The sequence below is a fragment of the Salmo trutta genome, chromosome 5 (assembly GCF_901001165.1).
Source record: "Salmo trutta chromosome 5, fSalTru1.1, whole genome shotgun sequence".
Taxonomy (NCBI): Eukaryota; Metazoa; Chordata; class Actinopteri; order Salmoniformes; family Salmonidae; genus Salmo; species Salmo trutta.
In genome coordinates this window covers 28,216,788-28,238,734 of record NC_042961.1, presented here as the reverse complement: position 1 = coordinate 28,238,734, position 21,947 = coordinate 28,216,788, and the positions used below count along the sequence as shown (strand labels likewise).

The 21,947-nt window shown below is 43.0% G+C and overlaps 1 protein-coding gene across 9 annotated transcripts in view; it reads right to left on the bottom strand.

Moving 5' to 3' along the window:
• Window positions 1-3,051: 3,051 nt before the first annotated feature.
• LOC115193998 (sorbin and SH3 domain-containing protein 1) overlaps window positions 3,052-21,947 on the bottom strand; it is a 69,649-nt gene continuing 50,753 nt past the window's right edge. For 7 of the 9 annotated variants that reach the window (XM_029753210.1, XM_029753215.1, XM_029753209.1 and 4 more), the window contains 12 exons: window positions 17,964-18,139; window positions 10,985-11,070; window positions 10,540-10,707; window positions 9,073-9,119; window positions 8,581-8,695; window positions 8,044-8,169; window positions 7,602-7,796; window positions 6,819-7,376; window positions 4,974-5,072; window positions 4,152-4,204; window positions 3,696-3,802; window positions 3,052-3,432 (listed from right to left, as the gene is read on the bottom strand). In XM_029753210.1, coding sequence (XP_029609070.1) covers window positions 3,365-3,432; window positions 3,696-3,802; window positions 4,152-4,204; window positions 4,974-5,072; window positions 6,819-7,376; window positions 7,602-7,796; window positions 8,044-8,169; window positions 8,581-8,695; window positions 9,073-9,119; window positions 10,540-10,707; window positions 10,985-11,070; window positions 17,964-18,139 — 1,798 coding nt within the window. In that variant the 3' untranslated portion in view covers window positions 3,052-3,364. The other 2 variants (XM_029753208.1, XM_029753216.1) reach the window with 2 other exon arrangements.

Sequence of the window (21,947 nt, the reverse complement as noted above, 5' to 3'; positions counted from 1 at the left end):
GATCCAACTTTCAAAACAAATGATTTTTTTGGCTCGCCACAGCAGCCAACTAGCTAGCTAGGTAGCTGTTTAGGCTTTCTAGAACATTCACTCATTTGTTTGTAAACAATTAACAAGCTAGTAAGTTACCACATGTTCTTGTCAAACGGTCAACAAAGTAGCTAGCAAGCAACAAGATATGCCAAACAAGTCTAAAAACCACTTGAGGGCAAATAAATCAGATTCGACCATTAAGACACAAGTCACATGGCCAGGAATCAGATATGTATCTGACTTCAAGCCACCTACGAAGGTGGTTTGAAATGTGGCTTGAAATATCAGATTCCATGTGGTTTTTGGCTGTTCAGACTGCAGGACAAAGAAAAGATTTGAATCGGATATGCAAATAAATAGGATTTGAGTCACTTCAAACTGACAATGTGAACATGGCAGTAATAGCTTTAAACGATATTTAACATAAGTCATCATTAAGTAGATGAAGTATTACTATAAAGGTAATAATACTAGTTAGATGTTGATAGTCTTATGACAGATATACTTTTTTTTGTCGTAGAAACACATTTCAATTCTATTGCCTAGTGAACCCAGACTAATGTCACTCATGACATTGAGGATTCCTTTGAAGAAAGCATAGCAGTGAGTCATAAGGAGAAAGAATTTGATATGAACAAAGTAAGAGAGAAGAAAGTAGAGCTGCCACAACACAATACATTCTTATTTCAATCTGCTACGTTTTCAGGATATATTCTGACGTATGATGGCTGTTACCGGCGTGGTGATCTGATGTGGCTCTCAGACTGAGGACCAGTCTGTCCTCACAGGAAGACTGTTTCGATGCGTTGATATCCGAATTCAAAGCAATCTTCCCTGAGGGAGCAATCCAGTTCAAAGATAATGAGTAATGTTTTTCTGGTTGTACGTGCTGGCCTCAAAATAATAATGGCATTGATATAGTTTAATAGCTTAGCACTTAAATAGCTTAGCACTCTCAGATGCTACACTGAGGCTACACGTAGTCTACTGTGTATAAAAGGCCCCTGTATCCAACAATATTGGTATATATCATTTGTCAAATGTAAAAAGTAAAATGCTCACAAATTAAAATCAATCGTTACTCAAACAAAGAGTTACATGTACATTTTAATCATTTAGCAGACACTCTTATCCAGAGCGACTTACAGTTAGTGCATTCATCTTAAGATAGCTAGGTGGGTCAACCACATATCACAGTCATAGTAAGTACATTTTTCCTCAATAAAGTAGCTATTAGCAAAGTCAGAGCTAGTAAGGGGGGAAAAAAGTAAAGTGCGAGTGTTAGTTCACGAAAGGCTTTTTTAAAACTTCAAATGAATTAGTATACAATTAGTGTGAGGAGAAAGCCCCAAAATTACCACGGGCGGAAGTTAAGTGCTTTAAAAAGAGTGGCATACCACGCCTGTCCTGTGGTTTCACTGGAGCCAGTATAGCTTAGGCAGCTTGTCTGCCACCAGCTACCTCACAGGAATCACAAAAGATCAGACAGCTAATGTTACTTCTAATTTTAAGGGACAGATATGCTGTACAAGATGACAGAAAAAAAGAATTGATAAGAGATGTGTGACACATAGGTGTGACACATAGGCATACACTCTTGCTTGCACGTACACTCCTGCATACACATGCATGATCTGTCTTAATCAGGTATGTACATAGCACAGTCAGTCTTCCTGATTGTATTAATCACTTCAACTGACAGAACGCTGAGCTAATATTAGCTAACGTGTTTGAGCATTTCCGGATTTCTATCATGCACATGAACATGCTCGAATTCTAGTACAAACATTGGTTTCGAAAACAAAGGCAATACTAAAATGGCATTGGAAGCATTTGGACTACACTGAGGTAAGAACGCTCTGCTATTTTATGAAGACTACAAGCCTACATTGACTACATTGTCACAAACATAGCTTTATAGTTTTCAGTGCATTCTGAGCTAATAAAACCAAGCCATTCCACAATTCTACAAATTTGTTTCTCGAAGTTCACTGTCAGGTCAAAGGGATTTCAAAATACTAATCAAGGAATAGGGTTTGTTGGACACTGTCCAAGTATGTGCCATCACATACAGCCTGATAGCTCCATGGTATGTCTAACCAAACACTACTAGTTACTGGGTTTTCCTAGTTACTGGCTTTTCCTCGTCTTCTAGACGACTTAGCATGTCATGTCAACCTTCAGATGTATGTATCCGCATTCAAAGTTAATGAAAAAGGCTTTCGCCAAAAAAGGTCCTGAAAGGCAGCTGATGAATTACAGCTCATATTTGTCTAGCTCATCAACAACCCATTTGAGCCCTCCTATACCATCACGGTAGTTATAAGATCCACTCTCTTGATCCATGAACTGCTCTGCTGCTGACCCCCCCAAATACTGTAGATAGACATTCATGCGCTTCAAAAATACTTTGTATAGTAGTTAACAATCACAATGACACACCGCAGCTACTATATATACTGTACAAGAATACAGACTGAGTGTACAAAACATTAAGAACACCTTCCTAATATTGAGTTGGGGCATGTTGAAAGCGTTCCACAGGGATGCTGGCCCATATTGACTCCAATGCTTCCCACAGTTGTGTTAAGTTGGCTGGATGTCCTTTGGGTGGTAGACCATTCGTGAAACACACGGGAAACAGATTGAGCATTAAAAATCCCAGCAGCGTTGCAGTTCTTGACACAAACCGGTGCGCCTGGCACCTACTACCATACCCTGTTCAAAGGCACTTAAATATTTTGTCTTGCCCATTCACCCTCTGAATGACACACATACACAATCCATGTCTCAATTGTCTCAAGGATTAAAAATGCTTCTTTAACCTGTCTCCTCCCCTTCATCTACACTGATTTGAAGTGGATGTAACAAGTGTCATCAATAAGGGATCATAGCTTTCACCTGGATTCACCTGGTCAGTCTATGTCATGGAACAATCTGGTGTTCATAATGTTTAGTAAACTCATTGTATAACATAGTCTGTATGTGCTGACATTTTGGGAGGAGTTTTTTTTTAAACTAAAAGTTCCATTGTCAGAATATGATATTATAAAATCAGCCATGTACTGTGTAGGATATGGTTGGAGTACGTATACACCACACTGACGTTTGGGCAGTGAGTCAACAGCAAAGCTTCTTCCTGTCTTCGCCTCATGTACATTAACATACCTCACACCAAACTGATCACTTACACCAGACAAACGTATTCACCTGGCTGAATGACTATCCTAATTTACACAATCAAGCGCAATAGTAATGCCTTCCCAAAACTTGAACGGTAACCAAGGGTTAGAGCTGGGTTCTCCTCACACTATAAATGTTTGTTGACAGGTTACAAGTTGACCTCTTTCACGTAATTTCCTGGAAACGTGCCAAACTGTTTGGTCCTCTTTGAGGTACCTGAGAATGAAAAACAACAACAATATTTGTTAGCCTTTGCACTCAAATGTGACTACTCAGGCAGAACAAATGTAAGTTGTGCACTCTATTGAACTCTATGTGTTTGAACATCCATGTGAGAATTTCTGAGAAATGACCAACATGGAAGATTAACCCTCTGCTGTCACTCTGCTGTAACCCTATATGCATGGATGTGACATGCTGTGACACAGTGATTATGACTATATCTTCGGGCAATCTATCCTGAGGCCCCAGGCACATACCAACAAACCAGCCGTCGTCGCACTTCTCCATTACGCTGACAAGATCTCCCTCCTGCAGCTCCAGCTCATCCTCATTCTGTGGCACGTAACAGTACAAAGCCTGGAAACTGTAGGGTAACACTACATAAAGTCAGAAATACAACCATAAAAGGACTTGAGAGACATAATATCAAAAACGATATAAGAAATGTATTTACCAGACCAGGGCCGTGTTCATTAGGCACCAAACGGATTGAAACCAACTGAAACAGAGGGACTACTGGGACTTATCCCCCCCCAAAAATGCTAATTTTAGTTTTTCCGTTGCAAAGCTTTCAAAAACTGTTTCCGTTGCATGCCCTAATGAACATGACTCTTGAACTGGGGCTTTGAATCCTTTAGTCAGAGTATAACAGTAACTAGTGTATCTAGAGCTAAGACTAGACGTAGGGACAGACTTCAGACGGCCATACTCACATTCCACAGCTGAGACGACTCGGCTCCGGGCTGCTGCTGTGGGACTGGGGTTGCTGGGAAATGATGAGAGATTGTTTACTGGGGTGAAGGGAGGGCAGGAGTCTGTGAAGGACAGAGTCATGGGGGTGGGGGGAGAGAGCGCTGCAGTACCTCACCGAGGTCTCAGCTATGTTCATGATCTCATTACAAACCGCTTCCTAGTGACAGTGGTCAGGTCAGAGGCAGAATTCCCAGTCAGCCCAGAAGGAGAGGAGAGATTATGGAGTTGGGGAGAGGGGCAGGGCAGGGAGTTAGAGGACGTACAGGAAGGAGGAAGGTAGGAGGTCCGGTGAGTAGCAAGGCAGAAAGAGAGGGGTCCGTTAGAAACCAGGAAAAACCAGGAAAGCCGTGAAACACCAGGAGAGATCGTGTTGGAGTCCGGAATAGGGGTACGCATGGAAGAGCAAGACACTAGAGTGAGTGGCATGTAGAATGTACACAGTCACAATGAAATATTAGTGAACGTCTGATACCATTCAAAAGAAGACATGCACAACCAATGGAGAAGAAAAGATGGCAGCAAGGTCATGCAAGAATCCTGTCATATTAATCTTATTGACTTGTTCTTTCTTTTTTTTTTTTTACAGAAAATCAAAATAAAAGTCAGAAGCTGAGTGATGCGGTTTAGGATAAATGATTCGTTAAGTTAGATTAATATCTTGACATTGATGAGTTAAAGGAAATGATCACCATAGATCATCGAAAAACGATAATCCAGAAATAACAAACATATAAATTTTATAATAGTATCGTCAGCCCACGACATGCAAATAAGCACCTTACCGCAAATGAGTTAGCATTCATGTTGTTGTCCTGGATGTCAAACAACATGACAGGGCTCCTGGAGGTTCTACCATGGTAGTCACTCTCATTCTTCACCAGCTGTAAGAGGAACAACACACACATTAGACTCATGCATGGATCGCAAATGGGAGTTCATGTCTACAGGACGCAATTAATTTTCAACAGCGTGTGCTGTAAACAGAATTGCAGTGGAAGTCAATTCACACTCTTGTTTAGACATACACTAGACATACAAAAGTATGTGGACACCCCTTCAAATTAGTGGATTCGGCTATTTCACCCGTTGTTGACAGGTGTATAAAATCGAGCACACAGCCATGCAATCTCCATAGCCAAATATTCACAGTAGAATTACCTTACTGAAGAGCTCAGTGACTTTCAACGTGGCACCGTCATAGGATGCCAGTTCATCAAATTTCTAGGAGCAACAATGGCTCAGGTGCAAAGTGGTAGGCCACACAAACTCACAGATCGGGACCGCCGATTGCTGAAGCGCATAAAAATGTACTATGCTCGGTTGCAACACTCACTACCGAGTTCCAAACTGCTTCTAGAAGCAACATCAGCACAATAACTGTTCACCAGGAGCTTCATGAAATGGGTTTCCATGGCTGAGCAGCCGCACATAAGCCTAAGATCACCATCCGCAATGCCAAGTATCGGCTGGAGTGGTGTAAAGCTCGCCGTCCATTGGACTCTGGGGCAGTGGAAACGCGTTCTCTGGAGTGATGAACCACGCTTCACCATCTGGCAGTCCGACGGACGAATATGGGTTTGGCGGATGCCTGGAGTTTGGGGAAGGCCCTTTCCTGTTTCAATATGACAATGCCCCGTGCACAAAGCGAGATCCATACAGAAATGGTTTGTCGAGATCGGTGTGGAAGAACTTGACTTGCCTGTACAGAACCCTGACCTCAACTCCATCGAACACCTTTGGGATGAATTGGAACGCCGACTGTGAGCCAGGCCTAAACGCCCAACGTTAGTACCCGACCTCACTAATGCTCTCGTGGCTGAATGTAAGCAAGTCCCCGCAGCAATGTTCCAACATCTAGTGGAAAGCCTTCCCAGAAGAGTGTAGGCTGTTATAGCAGCAAAGGGGGGACCAACTCCATATTAATTTCCCTTAATGTTGGAATGAGATGTTCAACAAGCAGGTGTCCACATACTTTTGGTCATGTAGTGTGTCTCTCGAACAAAAGTAATTTTCTATAATAAAAAACAATCACAACATTTATATGTTCTATAAAAACATTCATACACTTGTTTCATATTGTTCCCAAATCAAACTTGATCGTCAAAGTGGCTCCTCTATGACAATATTTTACAACATCCCACTGGGTACACACTGGTTGAATCAATGTTGTTTCCACGTCATTTTAATGAACGTGGAATAGAGGTTGAATTGATGTCTGTGCCCAGTGAGATGATGCTATAGTGGTGGGGGTCAAGATTCTGCATCGACTCTCTGAATCATTCAACGCATTTCAAAAATACAAATCATGCACATGGTTTTCATTCCAAACACCTGAGGAGATCATTTACCACTCAAACATCTGCATGTGAGTAGGGAACACACAGAAACACATGCGGACTAAAACATGACACAGGAGTCGTGTAAGCTCTGCTGACTGCATTGGAGGAGGGTCAACTTTAGTTCAACATGACAGTTAGTCATCATTCACTATCTATTGCACAATTATCTATCTAGAGGCATCATCAACGGAAACATCCTCTTATTGTGGCTCATGGAGGTGAGATCTCCAGTTACAGCCACAGTGAGCCTGAGATGCAACACTGCACACCATGCAGTAGGCCAGATACCTCTGCAGGGCTATTTCGCCAGCAGCCCAGGGCTTCGCGTCCAGTATCCCTGTCTCCCTCTGCCCCCTCCCCCTCCATCAAATCCCTCTCCAGGATGCGCAAGGGACTGGCCCCTGTCAGCCAGCTCTCCAGGCCCACCCCCCCACAGGGGCTCAGACTGCGGGACAGACGAGGAGAGGGAGGGGAGAGCAGGAAGTCCTCCCCCTGGGGCGGGGTGAAGGTGAGGTAAGGGGTGGCCGAGCCAGGGCGGGGTGGGTAGAGTGGGGGCAGGGGGGAGGCGGAAGGGGAGGCCATTGGGGAGATGCAGTAGGGGCTGCCGCAGATGGGGGGCACGGGGCTGGCGGACATGGAAGGGGGCAGGTACTCGCCCCAGCGATAAGACACGGAGGGGAGTGGGGGTAGAGGAGGGGTTGGGGCAGCAGGGGGGCTGACACCCCCTATGGTCAGGGAGATCCACTCGGAGGAGATTGCGTGGACCTCGGGGGACACAGAGCGGCGGGGGGAGCGGGAGAGGGGCAGGGGGGACGTGATGAGCCGGTTGCTACGGACACGGTTCAGCTTATAGACCAAAATGACCATCCAGAGAGAGAGGGGAGGACGAGGGACAGAAACGTAAAGGAAAGATGAAACATTAGACATGAGAAAGAATGAACACAAATAATAAAGAAAAAAAACAGGAATATTACAGCGTCGAAGTAAACAAAAAAAAACAGAGACAAACTTGGAGAGTATGGGATTGTTGTATTCCTAGACAGACTGAACTCTACAAGAGTGTGCCATTACCTGAGGGGAAGCATTGAGGCTGCGGTGAGGTGATTGGCCGATGGGTGGGTCTGGATAATCCAATCCATTCTTGACTCTGGGTCGTTTGTGCACCTCTATGTAGGTGACGGGGAAGATACCCTGGCGATTGGACCCGGAGACCTTGCCCTCGTACCAGTTCTCATCGACCCTGCGAATTAGGATGATTCTCTCTCCCTGTAGACACATTGGTATCACGTTAGCTCATATGATCACACATTTCGATGCATAGCATTGAATAACAAACTAAACACCAGCATGCACAAGATTTCTGTTAAACATACTGCATTCCCTGTATCATAACACTATGGCGTTACTATGCTGTAATACTTTGCGATTTCCATTTTGTATTACGCAAAAAGAGGAACAAATGTTACAACTGCTCCTAAACTCAATACCTTTAAAACCTTGTTCTTCTTTTTACCTTCCTAAATGACATCTCCACCACCGTGTCCCCTGTGAAGTTGAAACGTGCTATGGCCTCTCCATACTCCAGCACCTGCACTGGGGCACTCTTCTTTGGCTGGGCCTTCTCTGTGGGAGGAAGGAGCTGGAGCAAACATACACACAAAGCCCAAAATACATCAGTCAATTTCAATGCTAGAAACAAGTGTCACGTTTAGGAGGGTATCAGTTAAAGTCAATGCAAGGTACCAGTGTCACATTCAGGAGGGCACACTGTAGTGAAAACGCTTTGCGACAGGAAACAAATATCTGTGTTTTTAACGGACATGTTCAGGTAGCACCTCCCTGTTTCAGGACAGTTTCTTCTTACTGAACATGACTCCGGTGAATATCATTACTGGGACTCTTACTTAAACTTCTGAACTGACTGGTATCATAATAACCCTGCACTGACTAATCTATTTGGCACATCAGTCTGTACCGTACTATAGTGAGTTCCATCTAGTAAGAAAAGGTCAGAGTTCATTTTGAGTCAAAATACAGGAAGTGGTTGTACCTCAACATAACTCCGTGGGAAGATGCCGACTCTGCCGTGATGCTCCCCTTCGAACCAATTATTATCCACCTGTCGAATGATGTACACAATGTCTCCCTTTTGAAATGGTAATTCCCTGAAAAAAAGGTCAACAACAAACAGAGGTTAGCTATTGGATTCAACAATTTGCATTCATTTCAAAATGCAATATGAGCATAATGTCAAAGGCATCTGAGCAATATGACAAAGTACGGCAGAAATATGACCACATATCACCCACTTTAAATATTTCACTCAAAGACTTAGAATGACGTCTCCCCACGTGTAAATTGCTATGTGAGAGAGGAGATTCATCTAAACCACCATCAGTCACACTAATGATACATAGGCCTACATGTTACAGTCACGTGATGATTACAACACACCAGTGTTTATATTTCACTGCAGCTTAAAAGTATTTTGTGCATGCTCTTGAAATCCCTTATGGTATGTGTGCAAATGAATTTGACCCACTTTAGAGTCTCTGCTCTGAAGTCAAACCGAGCCAGGGCTGGAGTTCTCTGTAAACAAACAATGCAAGGACTGTTAGAAAATAAACATGAATAAAGGAGACTGGACTCCAACGCCCTGTGACATGTACGGAACGTTGGTTATTCAGTTCGGGCTGGTCTTGCGTGCTAGGTTGCGAGATTCACACAAGACTATCTTCTGGTTTATGTTCACAGTCAATTATAGCCTCATCTTCATACCCTGTAACAGTGGTGTAAAGTACTTAAGTAGAAATACTTTAAAGTACTACTTAAGTCGTTTTTTGGGGTATCTGTACTTCACTTTACTATTTATATTTTTGACAACTTGTATTTTACTACATTCCTATTGAAAATAATTTACTTTTTACTCCATACACTTTCACTGACACCCAAAAGTACTCATTACAGTTTGAATGTTTAGTTGGACAGAAAATGGTCCAATTCACATATTTATCAAGAGAACATCTCTAGTCATCCATACTGCCTCTGATCGGGCGGACACACTAAACACACATGATTTACTTTTGATACTTAAGTATATTTAAAATCAAATACTTTTAGACTTTTACTCCAGTAGTATTTTAGTGGGTGACTAAGTTTTACTTGAATCATTTTCTATGAAGGTATCTTTACTTTTACTCAAGTATGACAACTGGGTACTTTTCCCACCACTGCCCTGTAGTAAGACATTGTTGATTCATAAATGTAGAGGCACATGAAGAAAAAAAATACAATGTACATTTGTTTTCTTCTCCACCGCTTATAATGCACAGCAAATGAACATAATCCAGAGTACTAATTTGTACTGGTTACGTACAATGGTAATTAGTTATAATGCATAAATGTTTTTGAGTGCTTGATTTAATCTCTGAGCTCATCTGGTTGTTACTTGTGCCCTTTCAGTGTCCCTGATCCACTGAGAATATTCTAGCAATGATCTGAATGGATCAGCTCTTGTGACTGTGTTTCTGTCCAGTGGTAAATACTGGGCTACTGTGGGCTAAAGTCAAACATTTAGAGCACTGCCAACAGAGGAAGCTGACTGATTAAAACGTAGTGCCTAGTAGTTAGAGAGCTGGCCAAGTAACTGAAAGGTTGCTAGATCGAATCCCCGAGCTGACAAGGTAAAAATTGGCCGTTCTGTCCCTGAGCAAGGCAGTTAACCTACTGTTCCCCGGGCACCGAAGAAATGGATGTCGATTAAGACAGCCCCCCGTGCCTCTCTGATTCAGAGGGGTTGTGTTAAATGTGGAAGACACATTTCAGTTGAATGCATTCAGTTGTACAACTGAGTAGGTATCCCCCTTTCCCTTTTAAATGTGTAAGCCGATGGGTTACTGGCATTTGCGGGCGCGTGTGTGTGAACAAACAGCTGACGCACCACTAACGCACACCCACCACCAACATAGCTGTCATTTTGCACAATGAGAGGGATGGTACTGTACTGTACCTCTGATCCGGATTTCCTCTTGTCTGTGTCGTTGATGTTGAGCAGGTCTCCGAAGCGTTCGTTAGTGATGAACTGGTGGTGGGTGGGAACGATTCCTGTGTGTCGCCTCGATGCTGTGTCAGCCTCCTCCTGCTCCCTCTTCAGCCGCCGCTGCTCTTCCAAGATTTTCTGTTAGGGAAACATACCATAATCTGATAGTACATTTTTTTGTATTTCACTTGTTCTTGTATGCCACATTAATAGTTCTGAGGACCACAGACATTTTCAAGATGAGGGTACAAAAGCAATTTTAAAATTGTTAAAATATTTCACCGTTTTAGTTTACACTGAAACGTTTTGAGTTCTATTTCTTGTTCAAAAAGAGAGTGAAGCCCTATCCGGTTTTGTTGAGATGACTAGAAACTAAACATTTCAGAAATTATTAAAAGCTATAAAGAAATGTTACCTCTTTGTCTCCATGGCGTCTCCTAACCACCTCATCCTGGCCGTCACCAAGGTCTCCTTGGGTCAAAGCCTGGGACGAGTCTGAATCTAGTACGAAAAATACATTCATTATGTTCTGAAAATCTTATAAGTGATTGAACATTTTCACATAAAATTCATCAATAATGCTGCTCTCAATATCTATAATATACACTATCGTTCAAAAGTTTGGGGTCACTTAGAAATGTCCTTGTTTTTGAAAGAAATAACATCAAATTGATCAGAAATACAGTGTAGAAATTGTTAATGTTGTAAATGACTATTGTAGCCAGAAATAAAGAACTTTCTTCTGAAACTAGTCAGTCTATTCTTGTTCTGAGAAATGAACAGTGAATAGGTGACTCCGGGATGCTGGCCTTCTAGGCAGAGTTCCTCTGTCCAGTGTCTGTGTTCTTTTGCCCATCTTAATCTTTTATTTTTATTGGCCAGTCTGAGATATGGCTTTTTCTTTGCAACTCTGCCTAGAAGTCCAGGATCCCGGAGTCGCCTCTTCACTGTTGACGTTGAGACTGGTGTTTTGCGGGTACTATTCAATGAAGCTGCCAGTTGAGGACTTGTGAGGTGTCTGTTTCTCAAACTAGACACTCTAATGTACTTGTCCTCTTGCTCAGTTGTGCACAGGGGCCTCCCACTCCTCTTTCTATTCTGGTTAGAGCCAGTTTGCGCTGTTCTGTGAAGAGAGTAGTACACAGCGTTGTACGAGATCTTCAGTTTCTTGGCAATTTCTCGCATGGAATAGCCTTCATTTCTCAGAACAAGAACTAACTGACAAGTTTCAGAAGAATGTACTTTGTTTCTGGCCATTTTGAGCCTGTAATCGAACCCACAAATGCTGGTGCTGCAGATACTCAACTAGTCTAAAGAAGGACAGTTTTATTGCTTCTTTAATCAGAACAACCGTTTTCAGCTGTGCTAACACAATTGCAAAAGGGTTTTCTAATGATCAATTAGCCTTTTAAAATGATAAACTTGGATTAGCTAACACAACGTGCCATTTGAACAGAGGAGTGATGGTTGCTGATAATGGGCCCCTGTACGCCTATGTAGATATTCCATAAAAAATCTGCCGTTTCCAGCTACAATAGTCATTTACAACATTAACAATGTCTACACTGTATTTCTGATCAATTTAGATGTTATTTTAATGGACAATTTTCTTTGATTCTCTTTCAAAAACAAGGACATTTCTAAGTGGCCCCAAACTTTTGAACGATAGTGTATATATTTTTGTTTTTAGATAACCCTAACGCATTGCAATACCACAATTCCAATAGATGTATAAAGCATAGTTTGACAAAGCAAGGGAACTTGTAACATTATCCCATATAAAACTAGTCATGCTCCAAAGAAAAGGTGTCATTTTCAGTATGATAAAGGAAAAATACACACACCCCCCAAAAATAATGAAAAAACATACACTAAATGTACAAAAACATCAAGAATACCTGCTCTTTCCATGGCACATACTGACCAGGTGAATTGAGGTGAAAGCCTTATTGATGTCACTTGTTAAATCCACTTCAATCCGTGTAGATGAAGTGGAGGAGACCGGTTAAAGAAGGATTTTTAAGCCTTGAGACAATTGAGACATAGATTGTGTTTGAGTGCCATTCAGAGGGTGAATGGACAAGATTTAAGTGCCTTTGAACAGGGTTTGGTAGTAGGTGCCAGGCACACCGGTTGGTGTCGAGAACTGCAATGCTGCTGGGGTTTTTCATGCTTATCAGTTTCCCGTGTTTATCAAGAATGGTCCACCACCCAAAGGACATCCAGCCAACTTGACACAACGGTGGGTGTTCTGAATGTTTTGTACACTCAGTCTGTATTATTGCACAGTATATATAGTAGCTTCGGTGTGTCATTGTGATTGTTAACTACTATACAAAGCATTTTTTGAAGCGCATGAATGTCTATCTACAGTATATGGGAGAGGTCAGCAGCAGAGCAGTTCATGGATCAAGAGAGTGGATCTTATAACTTCCATGATGGATCAGGAGGGCTCAAATGTGTTGTTGTTGATGAGTAGACAAATATGAGCTGTTATATTCATCATGGGGGGGAAAATCACTATAAGGAAGGTGTTCTTCATGTTTTGTACACTCGGTGTATATTCCCACATGCACGAAACAACAACAAACACAGTAACACACTATGACTAAGCTTTAGGGCGTTGTTGATGAAAAAAGGCAGAGAGAGAGAGGTTGACAGCTATAGAGGCAACAAATACTGTACAAAACATTCAGATACAATAATGTGACTATGATATGGTTGTTGTACAATGTGAATACATATCACCCATCACCAATGAGTAATCTAAATTCCACACTGACATGTTTAGTGCTTCATCCCAGTCATCACTAACTCTACTACGTTACTCATCTTGCTTCCCACCCAGCCTTTACCAATAGACATTGCACAGTGCCTCCAAGCAAGCACCATAGTAAACCCCTATAACTCCCAACCTCTGAGACAGAAATCCATGTTTTATCACACAGAATAAACACAGGAAATGCCAATACCAGCTATGAAGACATAAGAGGGACGCACATAGTCTCTAATTGAAATACCAGTCCTCTCAGAATGATAGAATGGAGGATGACAGATGAATGGAGGATGCACATTTATTTACCTCAAAGCTGACAAAAACCAAATCCACAAAGCCTTATAAAAATACATGGTAACACATTACTTGAGGGTGTATACAGTATGCAATAACAATAGCCCACACCAACATTGCATGGCATTTTACATGAAATTCAATATATTTTAATCAAAATGAAGGTGTCATGCAAAGTTACTCAAGTGTTTTGTGATGGGTTGGTGGGAAAACAATTTCATCAGGCAAGAAAATAAAAATGGAAAAACCACCAAAACCAAAACAGCAAAAACTGAAATGGAGAGGCTGCATTGTCACTTTGTCACGAACCACAGAGAATAAAAAGATGGAAGGTGGTAGCATCACGTTGTGAAAAAAACAGACACAATGTGAGGAAGAAAAGTTTGGAGAATAAACAAAATGAGTGGCCATAGAGATCGGCACGGGTGTGTAGGAAGGGTGACACTCAGGTGAAAGTATGGGGAGGACATAGCCACCTCTGCGATGAGCTGCCAGCGGCTGCAGAAGATTCCCATTGGCGTCCATGCCTCCCCCATTAGTCAGGTTGTTGTCACTGTCGGTCGGCGCACCCTCCCCAGTGCCAAGCCTCTCCAGCACCTCCAAGGAAGAGAGACGCTGTGGGATGAGGGGCCTGGGCTCACTGGAATGGGTCTGTGACCTTTGACCTGCCATCACCTTAGTGGCTGAGAAATAATTTTTGGCCCGGTGAGACTGGAGAGACCTCTTCACCATGAATGGTGCAGGGCCCATGAGCAAGAGGTTCGCGGGGGGAGAGGAGGAGTTCTTTATTTTCTCCCGGTTGGAGAGTTTGTCCTGCTGGGCTGAGGCCTGCTGCTGCCTCTCATGCCGCCGGATGGTGGTGAACCGGGTATAGGAGGCTGGGCAGGAGCCTTTGCACTTGCTGCTGGGTTTAAGGTGGTGGTGGTTGTGGAGGTGGTAGTTGTGTGGGGGAGCAGATGGATTGACTGGTGCTGGGGGACTGTTTGAGGTTCTGGAGAAAGTGACCACTGGGGGTTTCACTTTTGGTACTGGTGCTTTCTCTGTGGAGCCGTGCTGCTCTATCTCTACCTCAGTCCCAGAGAGAGACTTGGCTCGCAGGGTGTCACTGTACTCCGAGGATGCCACCTCCTCCACTATCTCGCTGCCTGATAGAGAGGCCTCGTCTTGGGCTGCCTTGCCCTCCGTGTCCTCCAGAGGGCAGCCCTCTGTCTGCCCAGGCTCAGTGACCAGCAGCAGCTCAGCCGAGACGGCAGACACCATGAAGAGGTTGGCGGCGCCGTGGTTGTGGGTGGGGCCAGTGGGTAGCGTTGGCATGGAGGAGGAGCGTGTGGGAGTCGGGCTGGAGCGCTGGATGATCAGTTCAAACGCCGACACCCTTGACGACACAGCGTCCCGCCGGGGAATGTTCCCCCCTGCCTCGTCCCCCTCCCCATCAGTTTCATTGATCCCCACCTTTTCAAACAGGGAGGTCAGGCTACGGACACTCCCGTGGGGGCTGGAGCCCACCGAGTAGGAAGGCCTCTGGATGCTGTGCATGTTCCGGTACAGGGTGGAGAACTCTGCTGTGCACCTTCTAGTCTCAGGGTTGCCATTTTGAAAACCAGTCTCAGAGTCAAGGGGGAGATCATTGGAGTCTGTGTTTGAGTGTAGTCCGCTCTCCCGGGCCTCTGCTCCTGTGCTCCCTGTGTATATATCCTCACAGCTGTGTGCCTTTGGGTGCCTGGCAGGCACAGTCCTCCTGTCCTGTCTGTCACCACTAGGGGCCATCAGCTTAGGTTTGAACTTAGAGGGGAGGATTTGGGGTATGCAGGCTTTGGCGGCAGATAAGGGCTTCTTATTTTTACACTGGTAACCTAGGGCATTACTGGCAAGAACTGATCGACTATTTACAGAAGAGCAGGGTGAAATTATATAGCCATTCCCACCTTGATAATCCACTGGCAAGCATGCAGAACAACAGAATAAACAGCGTGTTAGGTTACAATGGTCACAAATTCACACACACTGAAAAACATACAGGGTCAACACATTTCTAAGGTTCCATCAAAAGTTGATGGGAGGGAGAAAAAAACTTGATTCATTTCACATCAAGTAACAAATGACTTTGCTATAGTACAAATGACTCTGTTATACAACAAATTACTTTGTTATACAATTAGTAATGACACTTGTAAAATGAAGTAAAATGCTTTGTTTTTAGTGGAGCAGTGAAAATGTTGATTTTGACTAAGTGTGTAGTATTTTCATTGGATCTGATATGCTTCTTCAATCCCAATCATTCAGAATTAAATTAGTAGTGATCGTAAGCAGCAACATAAAATAAATGAATGAACAGAAAGGGAAAAGAGCAGGGAAGTATGGCATGCATGAAATGCTATGTGATGTAATGTTGGTAAGCTTGTTGTTCGAGTGAAACACTGGACTTCACTTTCTAATATTTGCCTCTTCAACCTCACAACAGAGAGCTAGCTTTGAAAATGTGTATTTAAAAAAAAATGATCCAGTAAACAGTTCATACCGTACGTGTTCATAAGAAATACAAATGACTCTATAAGCTACTTGCCTATCTACGCACTACTAAACACAATACTTAACGAAATAAGCCTCAGCGTTGAGGAATTAAGCCCAAAAAGCCCTTCCTTCTCAGGGACCATCACGGGACACAGTCTCAAATAAAACGGTAGAAAAAACGACAAGGTCGTTCACACCCCTGTGAGCAACTACAGCATAATATTCAGCAAGACACACCTGCTGTGATGAGTAGGCTATGGTTGACTCTCACCTAAGTAAGCAATGTGCTAGTAATGCCAAGTACTGCATGTGCTGGTTCTACCACAGTAAGGAATGACATATCACAGTAGGGAACGATGACACATAACTGCCACCAGCTGTCATGAAAGTAACTCTACAAGGATTCCAAATTCTAAATAGCAGTATTCTTATGAGTCTGTCATTTTGGCTCAGTCATATATGGCAGACCTGCAATATCCTCGGTGTCCTGTTTGAGCTCCACACACTGAATAAGTTGAATGCTACTGTTATTTACATGAAAATTACATTGTAAGGGGACGTTACAATCTTAGCCACTAGAACAGCCTGCGGGAAGCAAAGTTCGGTGACAAACAAAGTGTTCCATTATTGTTTGAAAGAGCACGAAGCAGAACCCCATGACGAGTTGCTTCTTTGTCTCTGTCTGCACTTTATCTTGCTCTGTTGTACTGTAACTGAGTGTCCACGGAGCTAAGGTGGTGTGTCTCTGGCAAGCCATAACGAGAAAGCGAGCTAGTCAGTTGACTAAGTTTGCTCAAGATAACTCTGGGCGGAATTCTCTTTACAGCAGTTTCCACTATTTTATGGAAAAGGGACTTCAGTCAAGACTTTTATAGTATAGGGACTTGAACTGCAGTCAAGTCATCTGGTAACTTTGTTTCCGAATACAGTAAGCCAACTAGCCATCTAAAATCATTCTGTTGAGAACAAATATTTATTATTAATTGAGAAGGGCAAAAGGCCCACATAAAATAAGAATATAAAGAATACATTTGTGCATCTGGCAAAAAAACTAAAACAAACACCAAATGGACTGGCGCGATGGTGACTTGGGGCAACATCACCTAGCTGTGCCCCTTCCTTTCTCGTCCCCTTCCCTCCTTTCCTCTCCCCATCACATTTCTCTCCCCTGGTCATGTGCACAGGAATTACTCCCTCTGACAGCTGACTTCCTCATTCCTGACCACCCTGCTACGTCCTTCTTGTTTATCTCACCCCTGTCTGGCCCAGCCGTGAAAACCAGAGTCCTGTTTATCTCCCCCTTTCCTCCCCATCCGTCCCCTCGCCTGGACCTTTGCTCCCTGGCTTAAGTACACTTCGGAGCCCTGCCCCTAAGCCTCTCCAACGACCGCCTGGCCTGCAGAGGCAAATAACTGAAGACGAGGGGAAAACCCAAGGTTAGCCTAATAGCCTTCATTCATTGATTTCGCAGGAAAACCTTCAACAGCCGAACTCTCAATGGATTTCCAAGCGGATATGGACAGTTTGGTGAAAGATCCATGATATCAATAATAAATAAAATAAACATCTGAGAAAAAAATAAATGCTGCAAGATGATTGGCCTCTGGTGTGAAAATAATATGTGCGCCACTGAAGGACATTCATAGTTAAAAGGAAACACATGTATCCCTGACAGACACTTTTATGGTTCATCATCCCCATAGGTCATTCAGTTCTGTCTGAGTGGTAAAAGAAACCTTTCAGAGTCACACTGTGAAGCTAGTTCAGTTCCCCCCGATTTACTGGCAGCATGTGTTGAGTGGTGGAATCCTACCTTTAGAGGAGGTGCTGGCATGGCGCTTGTTGAGGGCCCGCAGACCTTGCAGGGGAATATCACCGCCCTCCAGGATGCTCTTGTAAACATAGCGGTCGCATTCTGGAGCCGCTGGCTCGCTGCCAGACAATACTTCGTCCTTCTCCACCTCGCTGTGTCCGGCCTTACACCCGGAGCTAGATAGGGGTGAGAAAAACAGGGAGTAAAGAGTGATTCAACCTGAAAAGCAGCTTTACTCAGAAAGCCTGATTAGAACAGGACTACATGTTTACACAACCAGCTACTGTAGCTAGAAGGGAGCATGCCTGAGTACATACCAGTGTGGGCAATTAAGTGCAGTCTAACTGAGTTAAAAATGTTGCATAAAATGCATTTTATGAAAGGATAAAGAAGCATTGCATTTGTATTTACGCAATTTTGCGAGTCGCAATATGGTGCGACTTATTTTGAACATTCTGTGGTTGATTACTTGTTGATTCAGCCTTTTTGTTTACTTGTATTATGGGAACATGAAGAGTATAAAGACGCTCTCATATAAGAATGCTTGGAATTTGGACCTTGACGTAAAACACTCACTACTTGTGCTCACCACCATTATCTTAGCATTCCACAGGGGCCAATTGGAGAGCTTTCGAAAAAATATTGCCTGAACGTTACCACATGTTGCTCCTGCCTCTCTTCTGCTACGCACCTGTACTTTTCTCAGGATTGCTCTGAGGAGAGGAGAGAACTTAACGCCTCCCTGCCTTTCTATTTGTGCTGCCATGTACGAGTGGAGGCCATTAAACTGACAACAATTTTCCAGTAACGTAGTAAGTAACGTAAAAAAGAAAAAAAGCCTGACAACTTTTTTTTCATCATAAGGAATCGCTCCACCGACAGTATCTTTACAAGGTAACACAACGGTAGTTTAATTCCCATTGCCGGATATTCTACTTTCCTATGCTGTAAATGAACAATAAAAACAACAACATTTGGAGACACAATAGACACACATTTGAGGGCAGAAGTGAAGTGAGGAGAGTAACAGGTTTTGCCCATATGAGTTAGGCACTACAGTTCAACAGGAAGAACCAAATGTTGGATTATAAATACCTCCTTTTTTATTTCAACCCCCTTAATAAAGAACCTATTTCATAGTTCTCAGAAGAACCAACCATTTGGGATACTGCCTTCATGTTCAATAAAAAAAAAAACTTTACTTTATAGGGTACATGCAACTATTCATATAAATAGCAGGCTACATTGGCTACATTGGCTCTACAAGGCTACATTGGCAGGCTACATTGGCTCTACAACTCCTTGGAACCAACATAACATCTGTCATGCGACTGAAGATGTTCTGACCCAATACCATCTAACCAGCAGGCATCGAGCTCAGAGAGCTTGATTGTTTGATCATGAATAAAATTGCAAGGCTAAGAATAGATTGATAGGAGCTTACCCTGTTTGAAAAATGGCAACATTTGAAATATAAGCCTACAGCCGATAGCATCTCAATCAATCGTGAACAGTCTAACGACTGAATACTGTCTGCACACATGTCCGTTGCTGACCTATACTGCGCTCAAAGCGAAAAAATATCTGTTTGAGTCCCGTGTTTTATACACACACGTCTGTATACAGTAAGCGACGTGGTATACAACAACGAGGTAAATGTGTACTTGAAAGTTCTTGAATATAGGCTAGGCCTCTAAATTCAAAGAAACCCCAGTCAACTCTCACGCCCTAAACATGTGTCTCGTATCCGCTTGAGGAAAGCATGTGGGACGTACAGCTTCATCTCAGCAGTTTATGGCTATTTTAAACACATTTCTTGAACAGGCGATAGATAGGGTTCACAGCACAAACTGTTTTGACGCATTACAAACATGATTAAACATTAGCGAATCAAAGCGGTTTGGGCCAACGAAGCCAGTGGTCTGAAAGTTATTATTCATAATTTTGTTCATCAAAGTAATGTGCAATTATGATTCGCTATTGACCAGAAACAAATCGTTTTTTGCTCATTTTAAATGGGAATTTTCAGATCTTGGGGGCAGATAGTTGACGCAACAAGTTACTTTACATATTTGTTAGAGCTTTGCAAATACATGTTTATTTATTTAAAAAGAAAGGCTTTAGACTGAACCAATGCTTTAAGCAATCCATCTAGACTGTAGACATTAGTTAAAACATGTAGTATTCATAGAATGACATATAATATAATAAGTACAAAGAGATGTCTCTGTTAATTAACTTATTGCAATACAGTGCATGGCAATATCAATAAGCTGTGCTACTTAATATCCAATGAGCTGACGACAATGAATGACGTCAAAGATTTAGGACGACAGTAAACTGTTCAAAAGAGTTAGGGAATATCATGCTGTGAAATCCTAATATACAGTGCATTCGGAAAGTGTTCAGACCCCTTGACTTTTTCCACATTTTGTTACGATAGTGCATTATTCTAAAATTATTGTTTTTCCTCATCAATCTACCCCATAATGACAATGCAAAAACAGGTTCTTGCTATGAGACTCGAAATTGAGCTCAGGTTCATTCTGCTTCCATTGATCGTCCTTGAGACGTTTCTACAACTGGATTTGGAAAAGCACACACCTGTCTTTATAAGGTCCCACAGTTGATGGTGCATGTCAGAGAAAAAACCAAGCCATGAGATCGAAGGAATTGTCCGTAGAGTTCCGAGACAGGCTTGTGTTGAGGCACATATCTGGGGAAAGGTATCAAAACATTTCTGCAGTATTGAATACAAGAACACAGTGGCCTACATCACTCTTAAATGGAAGAAGTTTGGAACCACCAAGACTCTTCCTAGAGCTGGCCGCCCGGCCATACTGAGCAACCAGGGGAGAAGGACCTTGGTCAGGGAGGTGACCATGAACCTGATGGTCACTCTGACAGAGCTCCAGAATTCCTCTGTGGAGATGGGAGAACCTTACAGAAGGACAAGCATCTCTGCCGTACTCCACCAATCAGGCCTTTATGGTAGAGTGGCCAGACGGAAGCCACTCCTCAGTAAAAGGCACATGACAGGCCGCTTGGAGTTTGTCAAAAGGCACCTAAAGGACTCTCAGACCATAAGAAATTAAATGTTCTGGTCTGATGAAACCAAGATTGAACTCTTTGTCCTGAATGCCAAGCGTCACATCTGGAGGAAACCTGGCACCATCCCTATGGTGAAGCATGGTGGTTGCAGCATCATGCTGTGGGGATGTTTTTCAGCGGCTGAGACTGGGAGAGTAGTCAGGATCGAGGGAAAGATAAACGATGCAAAGTACAGAGAGATCCTTGATGAAAACCTGCTCCAGAGTGCTCAGGACCTCAGACTGGGGCGAAGGTTCACCTTCTAACAGGACAACGACCCTAAGCACACAACCAAGACAACGCAGGAGTGACTTCGGGACAAGTCTCTGAATGTCCTTGAGTGGCCCAGCCAGAGCCCAGACTTGAACCCAATCGAACATCTCTGGAGAGACCAGAAAATAGCTGTGAAGCAACGTTCCCCATCCAACCTGACAGAGCATGAGAGGATCTGCAGAGGAGAATGGGAGAAACTCCCCAAATACAGGAGTGCCAAGCTTGTTGCTTCATACCCAAGAAGACTCGAGTCTGTAATCGCTGCCAAAGGTGCTTCAACAAAGTACTGAGTAAAGGGTCTGAATACTTATGTGATATTTCCATTTTTTATTTGTAATAAGTTAGCAAAAATGTCTAAACTTGTTTTTACTTTGTCGTTATGGGGTATTGTGTGTAGATTGATGAGGGAGAAAAAACGATTAAATCAATTTTAGAATAAGGCTGTAACATAACAAAATGTGGAAAAAGTAAAGGGGTCTGAATACTTCCCGAATGCACTTTAAGTTTGGAGAGAGATGGAAAATTCCATGTTGAAATGGAGGGACAACTTTCAGCCAATGGACCTCAAGAAAGTCACCATGGCGAAGGCTAGAATTCCTTACATTTTATTGCGAAAACAAA